This window comes from Haematobia irritans, chromosome 5, assembly GCF_050003625.1.
Source record: "Haematobia irritans isolate KBUSLIRL chromosome 5, ASM5000362v1, whole genome shotgun sequence".
Lineage (NCBI taxonomy): Eukaryota > Metazoa > Arthropoda > Insecta > Diptera > Muscidae > Haematobia > Haematobia irritans.
In genome coordinates this window covers 160,146,977-160,169,849 of record NC_134401.1, presented here as the reverse complement: position 1 = coordinate 160,169,849, position 22,873 = coordinate 160,146,977, and the positions used below count along the sequence as shown (strand labels likewise).

Sequence of the window (22,873 nt, the reverse complement as noted above, 5' to 3'; positions counted from 1 at the left end):
GATAAATATTCAGATTTTTGGTGAAATGCTATAGATATGCATAAAATATTGTGTTAATAATGTTAGGATAGCTCCTAAGTTGACATTTTTATTTGTTTTAGCCAAAATAAAACATGTTTTAGTGTAATCGAGCTTCAAAAATAGCAGGAAATGTTTGCTATTTCAGCAAACAAGGACTGCTGCCCCTTTTTCAGCAGACTTTCTGCTGTTTTAGCAGACTTTTCTGCTGTCCCTACTAACAAATTTCTTTGGGTGTGGACAATATCGTGATTTAAGTTATAGAAAACAGGTCTAGAAAACTCATTTTAAAACGCAATTAAAAACGGATTAATCCTGGCGGAGAAATATAAATGATAAAGAGGGGAGAAACAACTATGAGGCATCTAAGTGGAAACTAATCCTCTATAAACTAACCTAAATTACCTATAGAGCCACGCCATGATATCTCATGTAAAATTCTGTCTTATCAATAAGATCTGATTGATTTAATGTTTATCTCTATTATAAAGCGACCTCGAACATATTCCTAAATTCGAAAAACTTGTCACCTAAACGAGAATCATTTAGAGAAACCGTTTTGGGAACCACTCTGTGGTGCAGCTTCGTCCGAAGACCAAAAAGTTGTTCAGCAGTGGATTTTCCCCTCTCATATATTATGGTGACATTTCTGAGTGTATGGTAGTTCAATTAGTAGCTAGATCAAGGAACTCGGCAACGAGGATGGGGTGTGTCCAGAGTGATCTGGTGGTGAGACGGATAGGCTTAGCTGGGCAAGCGAAAATGTGACGAGTGTCTGGTGGCCCTTGATGACAGATGGGACATACGTCAGCTACGCTGCTATCAATCACTGATAAGTAGGAATTGAGGCGGCTGCTCTTGCCTGATCTTAGTTGTGCCAAAACTACCCTGCCGTGGGAGGTCTCTCTCCTCCGGTGCTATGGCCGGTGGTCGAGCTCCGAGTACAGGATTAACTTTATAGCTTCTCACCGCTTCAGCTACAGCATCCTCATGAATCCAAACTACCCTGTCGTGGGAGGTCTCTCTCCTCCGGTGCTATGGGCGCTGGTAGAGCTCATAGAACAGTATTAACTTTATAGTTTCTCAACGCTTCAGCTACAGTATCCTCATGAACAGGTCATGTTAAGACCTGTCTGGTATGTTGCCTGATCTAGAGGCCCCCTTTTATAACGCTGGATCTCGCGCTCTAGAAGGTGAAGATCAACTATTACATTCCTGGGTGGAGGTTGCCTATCCACAAGATGGTGATTTCGATGACAACTTCGATAGCAACCCAAGAGGTACTGCTTTGACAACATGTAATTTTGCCGAGGCACTGTGATGATCTTGGCCTCCACATAAAGGTGATCCAGGGGTATACTGCAGAGACATCCTGTTACAGTTCTAAGGGCAGCGTTCTGACAGGTCTGTTGTTGTTGTAGCCCTAGGGAGTTGGTATTTTGGAGTTTTTCGGTAAATAAGCATACTCCAAATGGGGGTTTGCAGTCCTTGGACAGGGTTGTAGACCCGGGCCGTAAACCCGACTGCAATGAGGGCAGTACAGGTCTGTATGTTATTCCACTGCGCGTCGCTCGTTTGAGGTGTCCACATTGGCGCTGCATAGTTTACCAATGACCTGCCAATTGCCTTATATGTACTCAACAAAGTTTCTTTGTCCGCACACCGAGTACTGCCGGCAAGCGACTTGGGGACCTTGTTTCTACCGCGAAGCATATCACAAATTGCAGTGGGATGGGTAGACGACTTAAAAAGGCTGTCAAATTTTCTCTAAGTGGTTTCACGCAATCTAAATAAAATATCACTCGGACTTGGCTATAAAAAAGAGGTCCTTGAGGTCCTTGTCATTGAGATGAACATACACACAAAAAATTGTTTTTCTTATCCAATCACGAAATTAATTGTTCCAATTAATTTTTTAATTGAAATGTCTTCAATCACAGAAATAATAGTATCAATTAAAAATTTAATTGAAAATCAATTAAAAAATAAATTGATCCAATTAAAAAATTAATTGATAGTATTAATTTTTGTGATTGATTTTGTTTCAATTAAAACATTTGTTTAATCAATTAAATTTTTAATTGAATATTTTTTAAAACTCAACCCAGCAAAAAATACTTCAGCAGTAAGAGTTTAGTTGCGCTTTTTGGTATACAATAAAGTAGGCAGTGCATCCACACTGCATGAATCGGTGGCCATAACGTAAAGTAGTAATCAAATTATGATCATTCGTTTACGTTATTGCACCCAATTCATGCAGTGTAGATGCATGAAAGGTAGTGCTGTTTTCCTTCACGCCAACAATGCTACACTTGTGAGCAATATTTCTATTAAAATAAGCAATTATATCAGCGCTATGTAGAAGCTGCTCTAAATCGGGACATCGCCAAGAAAAATCAGTGCTGATTCGGTTGTTTTGTAAGCAGTTAGTACTGCCTCTCTCCCTTACAATCCTGCTGAAATAGTGCTCCATTCTTTGCTGGGAATGAAGACTTTAAATGGAAAAATTTTCGTGAATTTTTGTTTTCTGTGTAGAATAGGGCAGCACTCAATGACAATAGATAAGATCATCACAATGGACTGAATTGGAATGGACATTATACTTAATCTAACCTAGAAAAATTCTAAAACAATGTTGACAATGTCATTTGACATGCTAAGATCACAAGACCTGGTCCGGTAAATATCGATTTAACCTTTACAAGACCAACCAAACCAAATATTGAACTTACCAGAAATTCGAGTCATATGTTCCATATGGATGTTCCGGCGTTTGGGCCAAAGAATTATTTTGTGGTTGTGATAGACTTTGTTGTGACAGACCAGTGTCAACATTCATGTGAGATCGATTAGCTGGAATATTGTATTGGGTACGAGGATATTGCGGCCGTTCCATGGTGGAATTTAGAGAAGTGGCTGTAATTAAAACGAAGAAAAGACACAATATTTTAAACTGCTCCCTATGTGACAAAAAACAAAGTTCGACATACTCATATAACCTGGTACATAAGAACGTTTATCCAAAGAATTGGTAATATGATTGGGCACCGGAGTATCCACATCATAATCATGACCCACCGAACGGGGTAAAGTTAAGGCACCACTGCTAGAAGCTGCATCACTACAACCTAAAACGAAACAAACAACATCATTATAGTTTTGAGGCGTTTTTTTTTTGTACAATTTTTTTGATGTCAGCTATTCCACTTACCCGGTGTTGAGCCATGCATTGTCTTATCTATGTTTTTCAATTCCATTTGATCATGATGTATCCATAGATCTGGGGGTTTAGGTACACCGACATTATTCTTCTGATAGCTGTTCGAAGATGGGAGACTAGAAAATTAGAATACCGTTTTGGTTTGTGGATTTTGTCTCTTCGTATGCAAAAAACAAAATTTTTCATCTTACCTCTTTTTGGTATGCTCCGGTGTGGATTGCGGTTTACGGCGACACATAATCACTATGACAGCGACCACAATGAACAGTATCAGGGCAAAGCCAAAGATGATCATGTACAAAATCATTTCGTTATTAATGCCTTTGCTAATAGTGGCCGGTTCATGTTTGACCACAACATGACCCGTAGTATAGGCCACCAGTGCCGAGAAGGGTGCTGTATTGGCCCCTCCACCCGTTCCACTGGCAATTTTATTTGTCCTAGCCTGAACTTTAAAATAGTATGTGGTATATGGTTTAAGATTTGGTAGAATAAATGAAGTTTCCTCTCCACTGAAAGTCTGGATATTCCAATCGCGATCTCGTTTTGTCGTATCGGTGGTGTAGTAGATATTATATCCAGATATAGGATAGACGGTATGCTTCGGTGGCATCCAATGTAGTAGGACATTTAAAGGATTTTGTTCATCGGCTTGTACGGATAGTTCTCTGGGTGGTGTTATGGGTATATTTTGATATGTAACATTCAGCACAGCCATTGACCAAGCTGACTCCCGACGACCCTTAACAACTTTTACGGAAAACTCATATTGCGTATTAGGTCGCAGATCTGTAATCATCGTATTCAAATCGGAAGTGTTGTGATAACGATAACGCACCGAGGGAGAAGAAATACCATAGCGTACTATATAGTGGCGATTATCGGTGACATGTTGATTTTTACTGAGAGTGGTATCTATCCAATAGACCACTATCGAAGAACTGGACATGGTTATAGCTCTTAGGCCAACTGGAACCTCAAGGGGTGTTGGTATATCTATAGGATCTTCATTTATAGTTTTTATATTATCATAAACCGGGGGTCCATCGCCTTGAATGTTTCGAGCCCTTAGTGAGACTACATATTCGGTATTTGGTTCCAAGTCCTTCAGAACATAGTAGCGATCAGTTTCTTTAAGTTCTACAGCATTTTCATCGGGTATACCACGACCCCAACCCAAAACATAGTTGCGTATTTTTATTTCATGTTGTTGAGGAGGTCCCCAGTGTAAAGCAATTGTATCAGCTCCGGCATGTATACCCATCCAAACTGGCCTGCCAGGCACTTGAGTCTCATCCAAATCATTTTCCAAAGTCATGACACGATACCATTCAGTAAAAGGTCCAGAACCATTAACAGTCATGGCAGAAATTTTCACTTGATATTCAGAATTACGATCCAAGCCACCCAGTTCATAAAAGCGTACATTGCCAGGAGTACTTTTCACTTGAGGGGCATCTTTTAATTTGCGATAACGAATTTTATAGCCTGTAATTTGACCATTACGCTCTTCCTCTGAAGGTGGTTCCCAATGAATGGTAATCGACTAGAAATAAGAAATAAACAATGAATAGTGATAACCTAGGGCGAGAAATGAGAAACCTCCACCACTTACAGTTGAACTCGTTACTTCCAGCGTAACATTATTTGGTGGCTCCGAAGGCATCGAAGAGTATGTCTTCACACGTATCTCATTTGATGGATCACCCATACCATTTTTATTGAATGGCACCACCGTTATGGTATAATCTGTATATGGTCTCAGTTCGGTTAGTACAGCATCTAGGGCTGTACTATCATAGAACAATTCTGGACCATTATCACCTTCCGAATAGTAAATGCGATATTTTAAAATTTCTCCATTTGTTATTGTGGGCTCTTGCCATTTGACATAGATTTCTTTATGATTTCGGGCATAACCTTCTACATTAGTAGGTGGTCCAGCTATATTCTCCTCGGGTTGTGTTGATACTTCCAAGGGCTCCGAAGAGTCTCCAGAGCCGAAATTAGTATTGGCCACCACACGAAATTGATAGGTACGACCAGGAATTAACGATTGAATGTTGACTTGTTGATCGTCATGCGATTTGGTGACCAGTTTCAGTTCTCTGTGTGGGGAAAAAGAAAGTTGACAGGTTTTTGTAAATTAAAAAAAATTAAGAAATTTGCTAAAATTGAATTTCTTTGCTTAAAATTTAATTTCGAAAAATTCAAGTTTTAAGGAAAAAAAATTATAGGAAATTTTTGGAAAGTTAATGTCGGCAAAATTCATTTCTTTGGGAAATTTACTAAAATTAGCATTTCTACAGATTTGTTTTTTGCAAAATTTTTCTACTGAAAATTTTCGGAATATTTCACTTCTATAGGAAAATTTCATTTCTATAAGAACTTTTCGGAAAATTACATTTCGGAATATTTCATTTCTATAGGAAACTTTGCAAAAATTTATTTCTATGGTAAATTTTCGCAAAATTTTATTTCTATTTCGGAAAAAATTATTTCTGTGGGAAATTTTCGCCAAATTTCATTTCTATAAGAAATTTTAGAAAAATTCCATTTCTATAGAAATTTTTCGGAATATTTCATTTTTATAGAAAAATTTCAGAAAATTGATTTCTATATCAAATTTTTTAAAAACATTAATTTCTATAGTAAATTTTTGAAAAATTTCATTTCTATAGTAAATTTTCGGAAAATTTAATTTCAGTAGGAAATTTTCGGCAAATTTCATTTCTATAGGCAATTTTCGGAAAATTTCATTTCTATAGGCAATTTTCGGCAAATTTCATTTCTTTAAAACATTTTCGGAATATTTCATTTCTATAGAAAATGTTCGGAAAAATTTATTTCTATGGAAAATTTTCTCAAAATTTCATTTCTATAGGAAATTTTCGGAAAATTTTATTTCTAATGGAAATGTTTGCAAAATTTCACTTATATAGTAAATTTTCGCGAAATTTCATTTCTATGGAAAATTTTCAGAAAATTTCATTTTTATCGGAAATTTTTAGAAAATTTCATTTCTATCGGAAATTTTCAGAAAATTTCATTTCTGTCGGAAATTTGCAGAAAATTTCATGTCTATAGGAAATATTCGGAAAATTTCATTTCTGTAGAAAGTTTTCGGAAAATTTAATTTCTATAGGAAATTTTCGCAAAATTTCATTTCTATAGGAAAATTTCGTAAAATTTCATTTCTAGACGAAATTTTAGCAAAATTTCATTTCTAGAGGAAATTTTCGGAAAATTAAAAAATTACTATAGAAATGAAAATTTTCGAAAATTTAATTTCTATAGAAAAATTTGCAAAAATTTCAATTCTATAGAAAAATTTCCGAAAATTTCAATTCTGTAGGAATTTTTGGGAATATTTCATTTCTATAGAAAATTTTCTCAAAATTTCATTTCTATAGGAAATTTTTGGAAAAATTTATTTCTATGGGAAAGTTTCGCAACATTTTATTTCTATAATAATTTGCGGGAAATTTAATTTTTATGGAAAATTTTCACTTCTATCGGAATTTTCAGAAAATTTCATTTCTATCGGAAATTTTCAGAAAATTTCATGTCTATAGGAAATATTCGGAAAACTTCATTTCTTTAGGAAATTTTCGGAAAATTTCTATAGGAATTTTTCGGAAAACTTCATTTCTATAGGAAATTTTCGGAAATTTTCATTCCTATAGGAAATTTTCGGAAAAAAATATTTTATGGAACATTTCATTAGGAAATTTTTAGAATGTTTCATTTCTATAGTAAATATTTGGAAAATTTCATTTCTATAAGAAATGTTCGCACAATTTCATTTCTACAGGGATTTTTCGGAAAACTTAATTTCTAGAGGAAATTTTCGGAAAATTTCATTTCTATTGAAAATTTTCGGAAATTTTCATTTATATAATAAATTTTCAGAAAATTTCATTTCTATAGGAAATTTTCAATTCTATAGGGAAATTTTGAAAACTTTCATTTCTATAGGAAATTTTCAGAGAATTTCACTTCTACAGGAAATTTTCGGAAAAAATTTCTATAGTAAATTTTTGAAAAATTTCATTTCTATAGTAAATTTTCGGAAAATTACATTTTTCTAGGAAATTTTCTGAAAATTTATATTTCTATAGGAAATTTTCGGCAAATTTCATTTCTATAGGAAATTTTCGGCAAATTTCATGTCTATAAAAATTTTTCGGAATATTTCATTTCTATAGAAAATGTTCGGAAAAATTTATTTCTATGGAAAATTTTTTCAAAATTTCATTTCTATAGGAAATTTTCGGAAAATTTTATTTCTAATGGAAATGTTTGCAAAATTTCACTTCTATAGTAAATTTTCGCGAAATTTCATTTCTATGGAAAATTTTCAGAAAATTTCATTTCTATCGGAAATTTTCAGAAAATTTCATTTCTCTCGGAAATTTGCAGAAAATTTCATGTCTATAGGAAATATTCGGAAAATTTCATTTCTGTAGAAAGTTTTCGGAAAATTTAATTTCTATAGGAAATTTTCGCAAAATTTCATTTCTATAGGAAAATTTCGTAAAATTTCATTTCTAGACGAAATTTTAGCAAAATTTCATTTCTAGAGGAAATTTTCGGAAAATTAAAAAATTACTATAGAAATGAAAATTTGCGAAAATTTCATTTCTATAGAAAAATTTGCGAAAATTTCAATTCTATAGAAAAATTTCCGAAAATTTCAATTCTATAGGAATTTTTGGGAATATTTCATTTCTATAGAAAATTTTCTCAAAATTTCATTTCTATAGGAAATTTTTGGAAAAATTTATTTCTATGGGAAAGTTTCGCAACATTTTATTTCTATAATAATTTGCGGGAAATTTAATTTTTATGGAAAATTTTCATTTCTATCGGAATTTTCAGAAAATTTCATTTCTATCGGAAATTTTCAGAAAATTTCATGTCTATAGGAAATATTCGGAAAATTTTATGTCTGTAGGAAATATTCGGAAAATTTAATTTCTATAGGAATATTTCGGAAAATTTCATTTCTAAAGGAATATTTCGGAAAACTTCATTTCTTTAGGAAATTTTCGGAAAATTTCTATAGGAATTTTTCGGAAAACTTCATTTCTATGGAAATTTTCGGAAAAAAATATTTTATGGAACATTTCATTAGGAAATTTTTAGAATGTTTCATTTCTATAGTAAATATTTGGAAAATTTCATTTCTATAAGAAATGTTCGCACAATTTCATTTCTACAGGGATTTTTCGGAAAACTTAATTTCTATAGGAAATTTTCGGAAAATTTCATTTCTATTGAAAATTTTCGGAAATTTTCATTTATATAATAAATTTTCAGAAAATTTCATTTCTATAGGAAATTTTCAATTCTATAGGGAAATTTTGAAAACTTTCATTTCTATAGGAAATTTTCAGAGAATTTCACTTCTACAGGAAATTTTCGGAAAAAAATTTCTATAGAAAATTTTTGGAAAATTAATTTCTACAATAAATTTTTAGAACATTTCATTTCTTTAGGAAATTTTTAGAACGCTTCATTTCTATAGTAGATATTTGGAAAATTTCATTTCTATAAGAAATTTTTAGAAAATTTCATTTCTACAGGAAATTTTCGAAAAATTAAGTTTTCTTGAAAATTTGCGGAAATTTGTGTTAGCTATAAGGTTCCGAAGAGTCTTCAGAACCGAAATAAGTATTGGCCACCACACGAAATTGATGCTATAGGAAATTTTGAAAAAATTTCAATTCTATGGAAATTTTTTGCAAAATTTAATTTCTATAGGAAATTTTCGGAAAATTTAATTTATTTATTTATTCATTCAGAGCATGTAATTCTAAGCCTATTTGGCCAAAATAAAGTAATTACAATGGACTACTCTCCAGATTTTCATACAATATTCATATACAATAATACATAGTGTGTAAAAAAGATGTTGAATAATTAGGAAATTTTCGAAAAATTAAATTCTCTTGAAAATTTTCGGAAATTTTAATTTGCTATAGAAAATTTTGGAAAATTTTTAATTCTATAATAGGAATTTTTGAAAAACTTAATTTCTATTGAAAATTCACGGTATATTTAATTGCTATAGAAAATTTTCGGAAAATTTAATTTCTTTAAAAAATTTCATTTCTATATGAAAATTTCCGCAAAATCAATTGAAAATTTACGGACATTTTAATTGCTATAAGAAATTTTCTGATTTTTTTTATTTTTGTTCATTTATTAATTTGTATTTAATTGTATTTATAGGATTGTATTTCTAGGTCACTTTCCAAAAATTTTCAAAAAAATTAATTTCTATAAATATTTTTCTAAACAATTGTTAGAATTTAATTTTTCTATTTCACAAAAAAAAATCATTGTATTCATTTCCAAAAGCTATTGATTGAGTTATGCAAAATTTTATTTAAGAAAAATGTTGGCAATTTTCCGCTTTTACATCCGTCGAAATCAAATTAAATCTCAAGCAAAAAAACAAGTATCAAAGAAAATTCTTCGTAAATTGTATTTTTTTCCATTTTGGGGGAACAAATATTTCTATTTCGTTAGGGGGAAGAAATCCTTTGAAGTGTTGGTTTTTTTTTGCCATTTTTGATTCAAATGCATAATATTTCTCTTGTCTTCTTTATACTACTTCATCACCATGAAGAGAGCAAACAAACAAGAATGTCTCCAAAAGGCAATAAATAAATATATTATTTATTCCCCCTTGGGTGCGTAAGAGACAAAAGGACATTTGTTTTGGTTCTCAAAACGAACAGATTTGGTCATATTTGCATTTAAATGTTTAACAAGACGATTGTTAATATACAATCAAGGGGGCAAAAAAAAAAACAAAATCGCAATAAACCAAAGACAAAACCATTTCGTTGAGAAATAAATCTGAACGCGGTAAATCATATTTTTCAGTCTTTCCTTTTTTAAGCAAAGACAGCAAGGATAACTAAAAGAAATTTATAAAAACAAGACAATTGCATAGTGGAGGATGTCCTCCATTACCCACATTCCGGTGCTGAGTAGTTTTGTCTGCTTCCACATGCAAAACAATAGAGGAGGAAAAGCAGAAACCGTATATCTAATATCAAGACCAAATGCAATAAATTGCTTTGAAAGTGTAATCATTGGCTAAAAAAATTGTAAGGGGGTAAGAATGGTCGAAGTAATCTAAAGAATGGAAAAAATGTTATTGGCTTATTGGGGGTTGCAAACAAATTTTAAAATATTTTGGCAGATGTTGTTGACTTTAGGGAAATTATAATTTTTGCTTTGAGATCTTTTAATCGCTTTTCTCTGTCACTTATAATCGATTATTCGATATTTCGATTAAAAATATTTCTCAAAAATTGATCTTTTTGAAATTTTTTCGACAAAATTTTGATTCGATTACAACTTTTACACAGAATAAACTTTCACAATTTTTTTAAATAAATTTTAAAAAATATTCAATTAAAAATTAAATTGATAAGTTTTTAAATGGATCATTTAATTTTTTAATGGACTCTGTGATGCATTCTACATTATTTCGGAACAATTCATTTTTTAATTTAATTGGAATAATCAATTTTTTGTGTAGGGTTTTGTAGTGAATGCAGTCTCGGCTAACGGAAGTCAAATTTTGTACTTCAAAGTAAATTTTTAGATTTTTATTGCACTAACCCCATTTGCATAAAGCTCCTTTAGTGTTCCGTTAACTAACCAACTTTTAAACCGTATTATGGACGAAGCTGTCATCTTGCCTTTATATTCCATAGGCCAGTTAGGAACTTAACTGACGAAAATTTTTCAGTTAAAGTTAACCGGAGAGAAGAAGAATTGCAATTTACTTTCTGTTAACTGGCAGTTAAAGCCTAACGGAGCTGCATAAAAATGGCCGTAAACGTCAATTCGTCCGACATTTACTGTCAACTTACACAAAAAATCGATTCGTCGTTTATAAAGGTAGTTCAATTCTAAGAATGTGGTCGACATTTCTTTTGATAAAGAAATCGATTAGTCCATTTTGAAATATCGAACCTCGATAAATCGATTTTGTACACTCGTTGATTAACCAATGAGAGTAAATTGGGAAAGTATATAATAATCGCTTAAAAAACGAAATTCGATAAAGCAATTTTTGAAATATCGAAAGTCATTTAGTCGATTATGAAAAATAAAAAGTCGATTATTTATTTTTGAAAAACTGGAAAGTCAATAAATGGTCCATAAATCGATTTCAAACATACAATTATTTTATATTAAAAATAGAAATGAAATTTATTTTGAGAGATTTAATAAAATTCGATTAAGCGATTTTGAAATATCGAAAGTCATTTAGTCGATTATGAAAAATAGAAAGACGATTATTTATTTTTGAAAAAATGGAATGTCAATAAATGGTTGATAAATCGATTTCAAAAATTCAATTATTTGGTTTTAAAAATTAAATCTAAAAATTAAATCTAAATTAAATCTAAATGTAAAAAAATCGATTAAGCGATTTTGAAATATCGAAAGACATTTAGTCGATTTTGAAAAAGTCTACTATAGTCTATAAAAAATGGAAAGTCAATTAATGTTTGATAAATCGATTTCAAAAAGTCAATTATTTGATTTAAAAAATCAGAATTAAATTTACTTTGAGAGATTTTAAAAAAATCGATTAAGCGATTTTGAAATATCGAAAGTCATTTAGTCGATTTTAAAAAAATAGAAAGTCCATTATTTATTTTTGAAAAAATGAAAAGTCAATAAATGGTTAATAAATCGATTTCAAAAATTCAATTCATTTAAAAAATTGAAACTAAATATACTTTGAGAGATTTGAAAAAAAAAATTGATTAAGCGATTTTGAAATATCGAAAGTAATTTAGTCGATTTTAAAAAATAGATAGTCGATTATTTATTTTTGAAAAAATGGAATGTCAATAAATGGGTGATAAATCGATAAAAAAAATCGAAATTAAATCTACTTTGAGAGCTTTGAAAAAAAAAAAACGATTACGCGATTTTGACATATCGAACGTCATTTAGTCGATTTAAAACAATAGAAAGTCGATAATTTATTAAAAAAAGGAAAGTCAATAAATGGTTGATAAAACGATTTAAAAAATTCAATTGATTTAAAAACTCGAAATTAAATCTTCTTTGAGAGATTTGAAAAAAAAAACGATTAAGCGATTTTGAAATATCGAAAGTCATTTAGTCGATTTTAAAAAATAGAAAGTCGATTATTTATTTTTGAAAAAATGGAAAGTCATAAATGGTTGATAAATCGATTTCAAAAATTCAATTGATTTAAAAAATCGAAATTAAATCTACTTTGAGAGATTTGAAAAAAAAACGATTAAGCAATTTTGAAATATTGAAAGTCATTTAGTCGATTTTAGAAAATAGAAAGTCTATCATAGTCTATAAAAAATGGATAGTCAATAAATGGTTGACAAATCGATTTCAAAAAGTCAATTATTTGGTTTAAAAAGTCAGAATTAATTAAATCTTCTTTGAGAGATTTGAAAAAAAAGGATTAAGCGACTTTGGAATGTCGAAAGTCATTTAGTCGATTTTAAAAAATAGAAAGTCGATTATTTATTTTTGAAAAAAAAAAAAATGGAACGACAATAAATCGATTTCAAAAATTCAATTCATTTAAAAAATCGAAATTAAATCTACTTTGAGAGATTTAAAAAAAAAAATTGATTAAACGATTTTGAAATATCGAAAGTCATTTAGTCGATTTTAAAAAATAGAAACTCGATTATTTATTTTTGAAAAAACAAGGAAAGTCAATAAATGGTTGATAAATCGATAAAAAAATCGAAATTAAATCTACTTTGAGAGATTTGAAAAAAAAATCGATTAAGAGATTTTGAAATATCGAAAGTCATTTAGTCGATTTTAAAAAAATAGAAAGTCTATTATTTATTTTTGAAAAAATGGAATGTCAATAAATGGTTGATAAATCGATTTTAAAAATTCAATTCATTTAATAAATTGAGAGATTAAAAAAAAATTATAAAGCGATTTCGAAATATCGAAAGTCATTTAGTCGAATTTAAAAAATAGAAACTCGCTTATTTATTTTTGAAAAAATGGAATGTCAATAAATAATAAATAAATTAATAAATCGATTTCAAAAATTCAATTGATTTAAAAAATCGAAATTAACTCTACTTTGAGAGATTTGAAAAAAAAAAATCGATTAAGCGATTTTGAAATATCGAAAGTCTGTTAGTCGATTTTAAAAAATAGAAAGTCGATTATTTATTTTTGAAAAAAAGGAAAGTCCATAAATGGTTGATAAATCGATTTCAAAAATTCAATTGATTTAAAAAATCGAAATTAACTCTATTTTGAGAGATTTGAAAAAAAAAATCGATTAAGCGATTTTGAAATATCGAAAGTCATTTAGTCGATTTTCAAAAATAGAAAGTCGATTATTTATTTTTGAAAAAAAGGAAAGTCCATAAATGGTTGATAAATCGATTTCAAAAATTCAATTGATTTAAAAAATCGAAATTAACTCTACTTTGAGAGATTTGAAAAAAAAATTCGATTAAGCGATTTTGAAATATCGAAAGTCAGTTAGTCGATTTTAAAAAATAGAAAGTCGATTATTTATTTTTCAAAAAAGGAATGTCAATAAATGGTTGATAAATCGATTTCACAAATTCAATTGATATAAAAAATCGAAATTAAATCTTTGAGAGATTAAAAAAAAAAACAATTAAGCGATTTTGAAATATCGAAAGTCATTTAGTCGATTTTAAAAAATAGAAACTCGCTTATTTATTTTTGAAAAAATGGAATGTCGATTAAAAAAAAAACTAAATTAAATCTACTTTGAGAGATTTCATATAGTCGATTTTGAAAAATGGGAATGGAATGAAAAATGGAAATAAATGGTTGATAAATCGATTTTAAAAAATCAATTATTTGATTAAAAAAATTTGATTTTAATAGAATATTTTTTAATTTTTATATTATATTTATAATTTTCCTTACTTACCTTTCACTGTTGATCATTTTGTAGTAGACCGTATAGGAGACCACTTCTACGGGATTCTTGATGGGCTCTATCCAGCTCAAGGTAACAAAGCGGGGTTTCACAATCTGTGCCACCAAATCTCGGGGAGGACCAGGTAAACGACTTATCAAGCCAGTGCCCAAAACTACACCATTTGCTTTTCCATTCGAGTGACCATTTGCCGTGCCACCATTTTCCGGTAAATCTAAAACTATAGAAGACGAACGGGAGGAGGTATGTTCGGGTGAATTTGATACAGTAGAAGAAGGATTAAGTTTTCTTTTATTTGTCCAAGAATTTAAAATTTTATTCGGATCATCGCCATGTTTATAGGCATTTATAAATTCCTCATTAGCCGATGGATCATCATAATCATCATCGTCGTCGTCGTCACCATTATCTTCATGATTATGAGTGGATTTTTGTGATTTATTGGGTTTTTCATAATCATGGATATTTCGTGGTAATTCCTTACCCATATCTCCGTTATCTTGGGAATCTTGGGTAAATTGCATGAGATCCTCAAAATGACGATCATTCATAGGTTGATCGGGAAAATTATTGAATTTTTTATTACCCTTCTGTGAGAGTAGACTATCTAAGGCGCTTTTTGATATAATACGTGTGGTTTCCGAAGAATCACCCGTTTTAGTTCGCATTTCCCCAGAATTATATTTGTTTTTACGTCTATTCTTTAAGGGTGTGGGGGGCTGAGGCCCATAGTCTAGATATAGGGATTTCGTAGTTTGTGATTGAGATTTACGATTGTTTTTCAATTTGCCTTGAGTGGGAGGGGTGATATGGATTGGATGGATGACAAAAGGATCAGGGATGTATGATAATGATAAGGAAATGAAAGAAAGAAAATAAAAAAAGAAATAAAAAGAAAAAAATTATTATTAAAATTAAAAAAAAATATACAAGTGGGAAATTCTAGAAAATATTTAAATAAATAATAATTTATTAAGATACTAGAAGAATATTATTCTACATAGAGTAATAAAATTTATACAAATAATTAAATAAAAAGTGTCATATAGATATAATACACTTAAAGCAGAAATTTTAGCTAGAAATAATTTAGGAGTAATAAGGCCGAGATATAATCAATAAAAAAATATATATACAAAATAAATATAAAATTAAGATTTATTTAAATAGATAAAATCAAATAGATAATATCAATTAAAATTCATACATTTTAAATGTATGACAAAATTGAAAAAAAAGTATCTTGTTGTATAAATTACCCATCCAGTAAAAAAATGTGGAAGTTCTTCTCAAGCACAACTTTAAAAGAATTTCCAAAAATGCTCTCCCAAAGATGTTCTTTATTTTAACTGCACAGGAAGTTCATTTGAGTAAATTTTTTTATAACCCGTTTTTTCATATTTTTAAAGGGAAAAGGGAAAATCTTAAATTTTGAAAAAAAAACAATTCAATAGAATTAAAATTTAGACAAAATTTTCAATAGATCTCAAATTTTGAAAAATTTTTATTTGTTTCAAATAGGTTAAAAACATATTAAGAATTAATAAAATTGTACAAATTATTTAAATTTAGCCGAAAAAAAATGATAAATCCTTTCTTGAAAAAATGGCGAATTGTTGAAAATATTTGATGACAAACGTTCCACACAAGCGTTATAATTCATTAAAAATCATAAAAAAATTTTAAAAATTATTTTGTGAGTGAAATTCAGTGTTTCAGATGCGAATTAAAAAATATTGTGATATTTTGCCAAATAAAAAAAATTTAAAACTTCTTATGATTTTAAATGCATTCTCTTGTCTCTTGTCTGAAACGTTTGACATCAAATATTTTCAACTCACAATTTTTGTAGAATGGATTTAGAAGTTTTTTCGACAAAATTTCAACTAATTGTACCATTTTATAAATTCTTACTCAGTTTTTAAAGAAAAAAAAATTAAAATTACCCATTAAAAATGAAAAAAGCGAGTTATAAAAAAAATTGAATTAAAAGAACTTCCTGTGAAGTTAATATAAAGAGCATTTTTGGGTGGACATTTTAGGAAATGCTTTTAAAGTTGTGCCTTTAGAAGAACTTCCATATTTTTTGCTGGGTATATATATACACACAAAAAATTTTTTTTCGGATTCAATCACGAAATTAATTGATCCAATTAATTTTTTAATTGAAATGTCTTCAATCACAGAAATGATAGTATCAATTAAAAAATTAATTGACAGTCAATTAAAAAATAATTGATCCAATTAAAAAATTAATTGATACCATTAATTTGTGTGATAGATTTTTATTTCAATTAAAAAAATTGTTTAATCTATTATATTTTTATTTGAATATTTTTTAAAACTCAATTAAGTTTTTAATTGAATATTTTTTAAAACTCAATTAAGATTTTAATTGGAAAAATGTTCGTCATTTTTTTTCTGTGTAGACCAAAAAAAAAATTTTTTTTAATAAAAATTCGAAATAAGATTTTTTTTCTAATTTGCTTTTTTATAAAAAAAAATCAAATAAATTTTGTTTGAAATAAAATATTAAAGAAATTAATTTCTAATTTCTAAGCAAATGATGGCTATTGCTTATGATAATTGGAGATTTCGGAAAAATTAATTAATACTATTAATTTGTGTGATTGATTTTTATTTCAATTAAAAAAAATGTTGAATTAATTAAATTTTTAATTGAATAGTTTTTAAAACACAATTAAGATTTTAATTGGAAAAATCTTCGTTAATTTTTTTTTTTGTGTAGACAAAAACAAAAGTTATTAAACAAAAATTCGAAAGAAGGATTTTTTCTAATTTTTCTTTTTTTATAAAATAAATCAAATAATTTTTATTTGAAATAAAATATTAAAGAAATTAATTGAAATTTCTAAGCAAATGATGGATATTGCTTATGATAATTGGTTTTGCGACTTCGGTAAAATTAATTGATACTATTAATTTGTTTGATTGATTTTTGATTTTTATTTCGATTAAAAAAATTGTTGAATCCATTAAATTTTTAATTGAATATTTTTTAAAATTCAATTAAGATTTTAATTGAAAAAATTTTCGTGTAATTTTTTTTCTGTGTAGACAAAAACAAAAATTATTAAACAAAAATTCAAAAGAAGATATTTTTTTCTAATTTTTCTTTTTTTATAAAATAAATCAAATAATTTTTGTTTGAAATAAAATATTAAAGAAATTAATTTGAAATTTCTAAGCAAATGATGGATATTGCTTATGATAATTGGTTTTGCGATTTCGGAAGGGAGATAAGCTTTTTAGGGACATGCTTACACAAGGTCGCTCCAAATCAAACCAACTAAAGTGGGGGAAATGAAAGCCGAATATGGCTTATCAGGTGGAAAGCCAACTTCTGGGTTAAAAAGCTTTTCCTAGTTTACCATTGTTGTTATTAAATATTTTTTTACAATAATTATTTTTCATTTTACATCCTCAATAAATGTGATATGCAAACTAATAATTTCCCAAACCATTAATTTATTTAAAAAATTCCTACATCTATGTTAGCTGGGGGGAAGGAATCATTTTATGCTGTATTTAGGAGGAGCCTATAATCACATATCATTAAAAATAATTCCTGTCTATCACAGAGCGATACAAAGTGTTTTTGTTTTCAACACATTTGAGGACATTTCATTCAATCCCTACTCACCTGGTTGTAGAACACGCAAACGGGCTCCAGCCTGAACATTACCAGCAGGATTAGTTCCCACGCATTGAAACATACCGGCATCGGAGGGCAATAGGCCAAGAATACGTAGATTATGACCGGCAATAATTTGCATATAATCATTGGGCGTAATGAAGTCACCATTCTTTAACCATTTAATAACCGGTTTAGGTTTACCACGTATGGCACATTCCAGCTCCAATTCCTCCTTTTCATATGCTGTCTTATCCTTAGGACTTTGTATGAATTTAGGTGGTACTTGCACCTGCACAGTAGCTTGGGCATCTAAAGAGTCCACAGTGTTACTGGCACGACATTGATAATTTCCCGAATCGATATCTTCGGCCGAAGAGATTTGTAGAGATCCAGTACCAATGATGGAGAATCTTGAATCCAAATCATTTAAATCCAATTCTTCACCATTGCGTAGCCATTTAATTTGAGGTTTAGGAACACCATTGGCCACACAATCTAATGTGACCACATCACCCTCTTTAACCGTTTGTGGTGATGGGCCCACCAGAAATGATGGTGCTATGGGATTGTCGGCATTCTCCAACATTTTCTTCATATTTAAATTGGTCTTACTGCTTAGCCGTGATATGGAGCCCGATGTTACATTACACTGATACACTCCTCTATCCGAAAAGTTCACCTCATCTATTTCCAAAGCACCATTGGGTAATATCACCATACGTAGTTTATCCATTTGCAAAGGCATATCATCTTTAATCCACTGGACTATGTGTTTCATGCCTTGTTGTATTTGACCAATCATACAACGAAAATAGGCCGTTTGTCCCGGCAACAGATAGGTCTCAATAAAATCCTGATTTAGATCAGGCAAACGAGCTATGGATACTATAGCAGACCTGCTGACTACAGTACCAATGCTATCCACAGTCAAGAGGCATTGATATGAGCCCGTCAGACCTCGATTTTCCTCCACCGAGCTAATGTAGAGTGAACCATTTTTCAATTGATTACGAAAAGTGTCACCCACAATACCCAAATCATGGCCATCTGGTCCTCTCCATTTAATTTGGGGTGATGTTTTTTGATTTTTCGCCAATTGTCCATAGCCAGCACATTGTAATAATACGGAATGACCTTCGGGTACAACCACATCTTGAGGTTCTATGGTGAATGTGAGAGCTGTAATGAAAATGAGAAAAAATTGAGAATTTAGCTAAGATTCAATAAAAGCTCAATTTTATTTTCAATTAAGAATTATGACTAGCCTGGACAAAATTTCTGTGTTGTGTCTTGGTTTTATTTATTTTCAATTGATCTATTAAAAGTTTATGGGTCTCCTATAACTTCATAGGCACTTCGCCAATATCCCCCCAGGGTGGGGTAAATCAGTTCGCAATCGTTTGAATGCAATGAATTCGTTTGAGAGAGAATATTCGCCAGTATATGGTATGGGATATCGCCATGATAAAATTGACACTAAAAGGCTTTTGTTTATGGCCCACTTTCCTTTTACGATTAACGAATGTCGTACACCATTGCTGGGATATTTTATTTAGGAAGTTTTTCGCAAAATTGCATCTATATGGAATTTTTTGGAATTTTTTTTTTTTATGAAATTTTTATTTTTATTAATTTTTTTTTTATGATTTACATTTTTTGAAAATTACTTTTCTAGTTTTTATAATGGATGAATTGAAAATTTGAAATTTCTTATCCATAACAAAATTCGCCACAAAAATTAAAAAAAAATCCGAAATTTGCGAATACTTTGCTATACAAATAATTTTTTTTTGATTTTCTTTTAGACAGCGATTTTGTAGATAATAAAAATAAGAAATTGGCATAATTTTTGGGTTCAATCACAAAAATAATTGATCGTATTAATTGTTATTTTTTTTAACTAATAGGCGTTTGTTTATGGCCCACATACATTCCTTTTATATTTAACGAATATCGTACATCATTGCTGGAATATTTTCATTTGGGAATTGCATCTATATGAAATTTTTATTTTTTAGGTAATTCTTATTTTTAATTATTCTATAAACCGATGGCCTATGTTGCTAGTTGCTTTTTTGTTATATATTTATTATGATTTGTAATTATAATGAAGAATATAATAAATAAATAAATAAAATAAATAATTTTATTTTACTTATTTTTTGAAAATTATTCTTTTATATTTTTTATAATATTTTTCTTTTTAATAGAAAATTTCTTATCCATACGAAAATTCCCCACAGAAATTTTAAAAATCCGAATTTTTGCGAACGCTTTGCTGTACAAATAGATTATTAGTGATTTTCTTTTAGACAGAGATTTTGTACACAGAAAAAAATTTCACGAAAAGTGTTCCAATTAAAATCTTAATTGAATTTTGAAAAATATTCAATCAAAAATCTAATTGATTCAACAAATTTTTTAATTGAAATGAAAATCAATCACACAAATTAATAGTATCAATTCATTTTTTTTTAATTGGATCAATTAATTTTTTAATTGACTGTCAATTAATTTTTTTAATTAATACTATAATTTCTATGATTGAAGACATTTCAATTAAAAAATTAATTGGTTCAATTAATTTCGTGATTGAACCGGATTTTTTTTTTGCATGTAGATAATATAAAAAGAGAAATTGGAATATTTTTTGGTTTAAATCACGGAATTAATAGATGCTATTAATTGTTTTTTGTATTGTATTTTTTTTTTTGAATCAAAGAAATGATACTTTCAATCACCGACACCAATTAAATAAATATTTGTTTCAATTAATTTTATGATTAATTATTGGTTTTTCTTTTTAGTAAAAATTAATGAATTCAATTTTAAAGGAAGTCAAAATATTACCAAACTATTTCCCATTAATAAGCTTATTGAAGTTGAACACATAATCAATTAAAAAAAATTAACTGATGAAACTAATTTTTTAATCAAATTAAAAAATAATGTTAATTAATTAAGAAAACTTTTTAAGTTTTAAAACTTAAAATATTTATGATCTCAATTATCCAATAGTAATTAAATAAAAAAGTATTTATAATTAATTTTATTCGGAAATAATTAGTTTCATTGGTTAGACTCAAATCTAAAGAACAATCCAACCATAATTATAACCAGAAAATGCATAAGAAATCATAAATTCTTGTAAAATTAAAAGAAAATTAAAAACAATATAATAAAATAAAACATATAATAAAACATATAATAATAAAACATAAAATAAAACATATCAAGGCTTTCTTGCAATTTTTAAAATATATGGAATAAACTCTAATTCAAATCTCTGCAAAAAGTAAATTCGTTTTTAAAAAGTTCTTATAGAAATCAAAATTTTCAGAAAATTTCCTATAGAAATGTAATTTTGAAAAAAAAATTTTGTAGAAATGAAATTTTGACAAAATTTCCTATAGAAATAAAATGCTGATAAAAATTTCCTATAGAAATGAAATTTTGATAAAATTTCCTTTAGAAATGAAATTTTGACAAAATTTCCTATAGAAATGAAATTTTGACAAAATTTCCTATAGAAATGAATTTTTGACAAAATTTCCTATAGAAATGAATTTTTGACAAAATTTCCTATAGAAATGAAATTTTGACAAAATTTCCTATAGAAATTGAATTGAGACAAAATTTCCTATAGAAATGGAATTTTGACAAAATTTCCTACAGAAATGAAATTTTGACAAAATTTCTTATAGAAATGAATTTTTGACAAAATTTCCTATAGAAATGAAATTTTGACAAAATTTCTTATAGAAATGAAGTTTTGACAAAATTTCCTATAGAAATGAAATTTTCACAAAATATCCTATAGAAATGAATTTTTGAAAAAAAAAAATCATATAGAAATGAAATGTTGATAAAAATTTCCTAAAGAAATGAAATGTTGATAAAAATTTCCTGAAGAAATGCAATTTTGACAAAATTTCCTATAGAAATGAAATTTTGACAAAATTTCCTATAGAAATGAAATGTTGATAAAAATTTCTTATAGAAATGAAATGGTGACAAAATTTCCTATAGAAATGAAATTTTGACAAAATTTCCTATAGAAATGAAATTTTGACAAAATGTCCCATAGAAATGGAATTTTGACAAAATTTTCATATAGAAATGAAATTTTGACAAAATTTCCTACACCGAAAAAAAGTGAACTGTTTTATAGGAAGGATGAACTACCACGCACGAAAACTGAACTAAATTCTACTCCACATTTTGAGATTTCCCCAAAACGGTGTTAAAACCAGGAAAATTTAATGCCCTGTTGTACTTTTTAACTGCAGTTCACGAAATTACATCCTCTCATAGAAGAAAAAATGAACTAAAAATAAAGAAGAAAATCATTGGCGCCAAATCATCACCATTTTAACCATACATTAGTTCATTCTTACTATTTTTGGGAATCGTACGAAAATCTTCGTTTGCTTTAGTTCATATTGAACTTATGTGTACGATCATTGAACTTTATACCCATGTTTAGTTCATAAAATTGAGAGATACTAACATAAGTAAGATTTCATTAAGCTGTAGAAAATTTCGAAAAAAATAATAAAATTTAAATACTAGCAAATAATTTGTTTCCAATAAAAATAAGTTAAATTTAGCGTTAATTTAACTACGGAAAATTTTTTCTGTGTATAGAAACGAAATTTTGACAAAATTTCCTATAGAAATGAAATTTTGACAAAAATTTCTTATAGAAATGAAATTTTGACAAAAATTTCTTATAGAAATGAAATTTTGACAAAATTTCTTATAGATATGAAATTTTGACAAAATTTTTATACAGAAATGAAATTTTGATAAAATTTGCTACAGAAATGAAATTTTGACAAAATTTCCTATAGAAATGAAATTTTGACAAAATATGCTTTAGAAATTTAATTTTGAGAATTTTCCTTTAGAAATGTAATTTTGACAAATTTTCTATAGAAATTAAATTTTGACAAAATTTCCTATAGAAATGGAATTTTGACAAAATTTCATATAG

The 22,873-nt window shown here is 28.4% G+C and overlaps 1 protein-coding gene across 3 annotated transcripts in view; it reads right to left on the bottom strand.

Annotated features, from left to right (window-relative positions):
• Nucleotides 1–22,873, bottom strand: part of fra (neogenin protein frazzled) — a 350,043-nt gene that overhangs the window by 4,637 nt on the left and 322,533 nt on the right. Inside the window, exons 2-8 of one of the 3 annotated variants that reach the window (XM_075310613.1) lie at nucleotides 17,884–19,056; nucleotides 14,211–15,009; nucleotides 4,854–5,346; nucleotides 3,430–4,784; nucleotides 3,230–3,354; nucleotides 3,009–3,146; nucleotides 2,751–2,934 (exon numbers count right to left, since the gene is read on the bottom strand). In XM_075310613.1, the coding sequence (XP_075166728.1) occupies nucleotides 2,751–2,934; nucleotides 3,009–3,146; nucleotides 3,230–3,354; nucleotides 3,430–4,784; nucleotides 4,854–5,346; nucleotides 14,211–15,009; nucleotides 17,884–19,056 (4,267 nt within the window). The remainder of the gene's footprint in view (nucleotides 1–2,750; nucleotides 2,935–3,008; nucleotides 3,147–3,229; nucleotides 3,355–3,429; nucleotides 4,785–4,853; nucleotides 5,347–14,210; nucleotides 15,010–17,883; nucleotides 19,057–22,873) is intronic. The other 2 variants (XM_075310614.1, XM_075310615.1) reach the window with 2 other exon arrangements.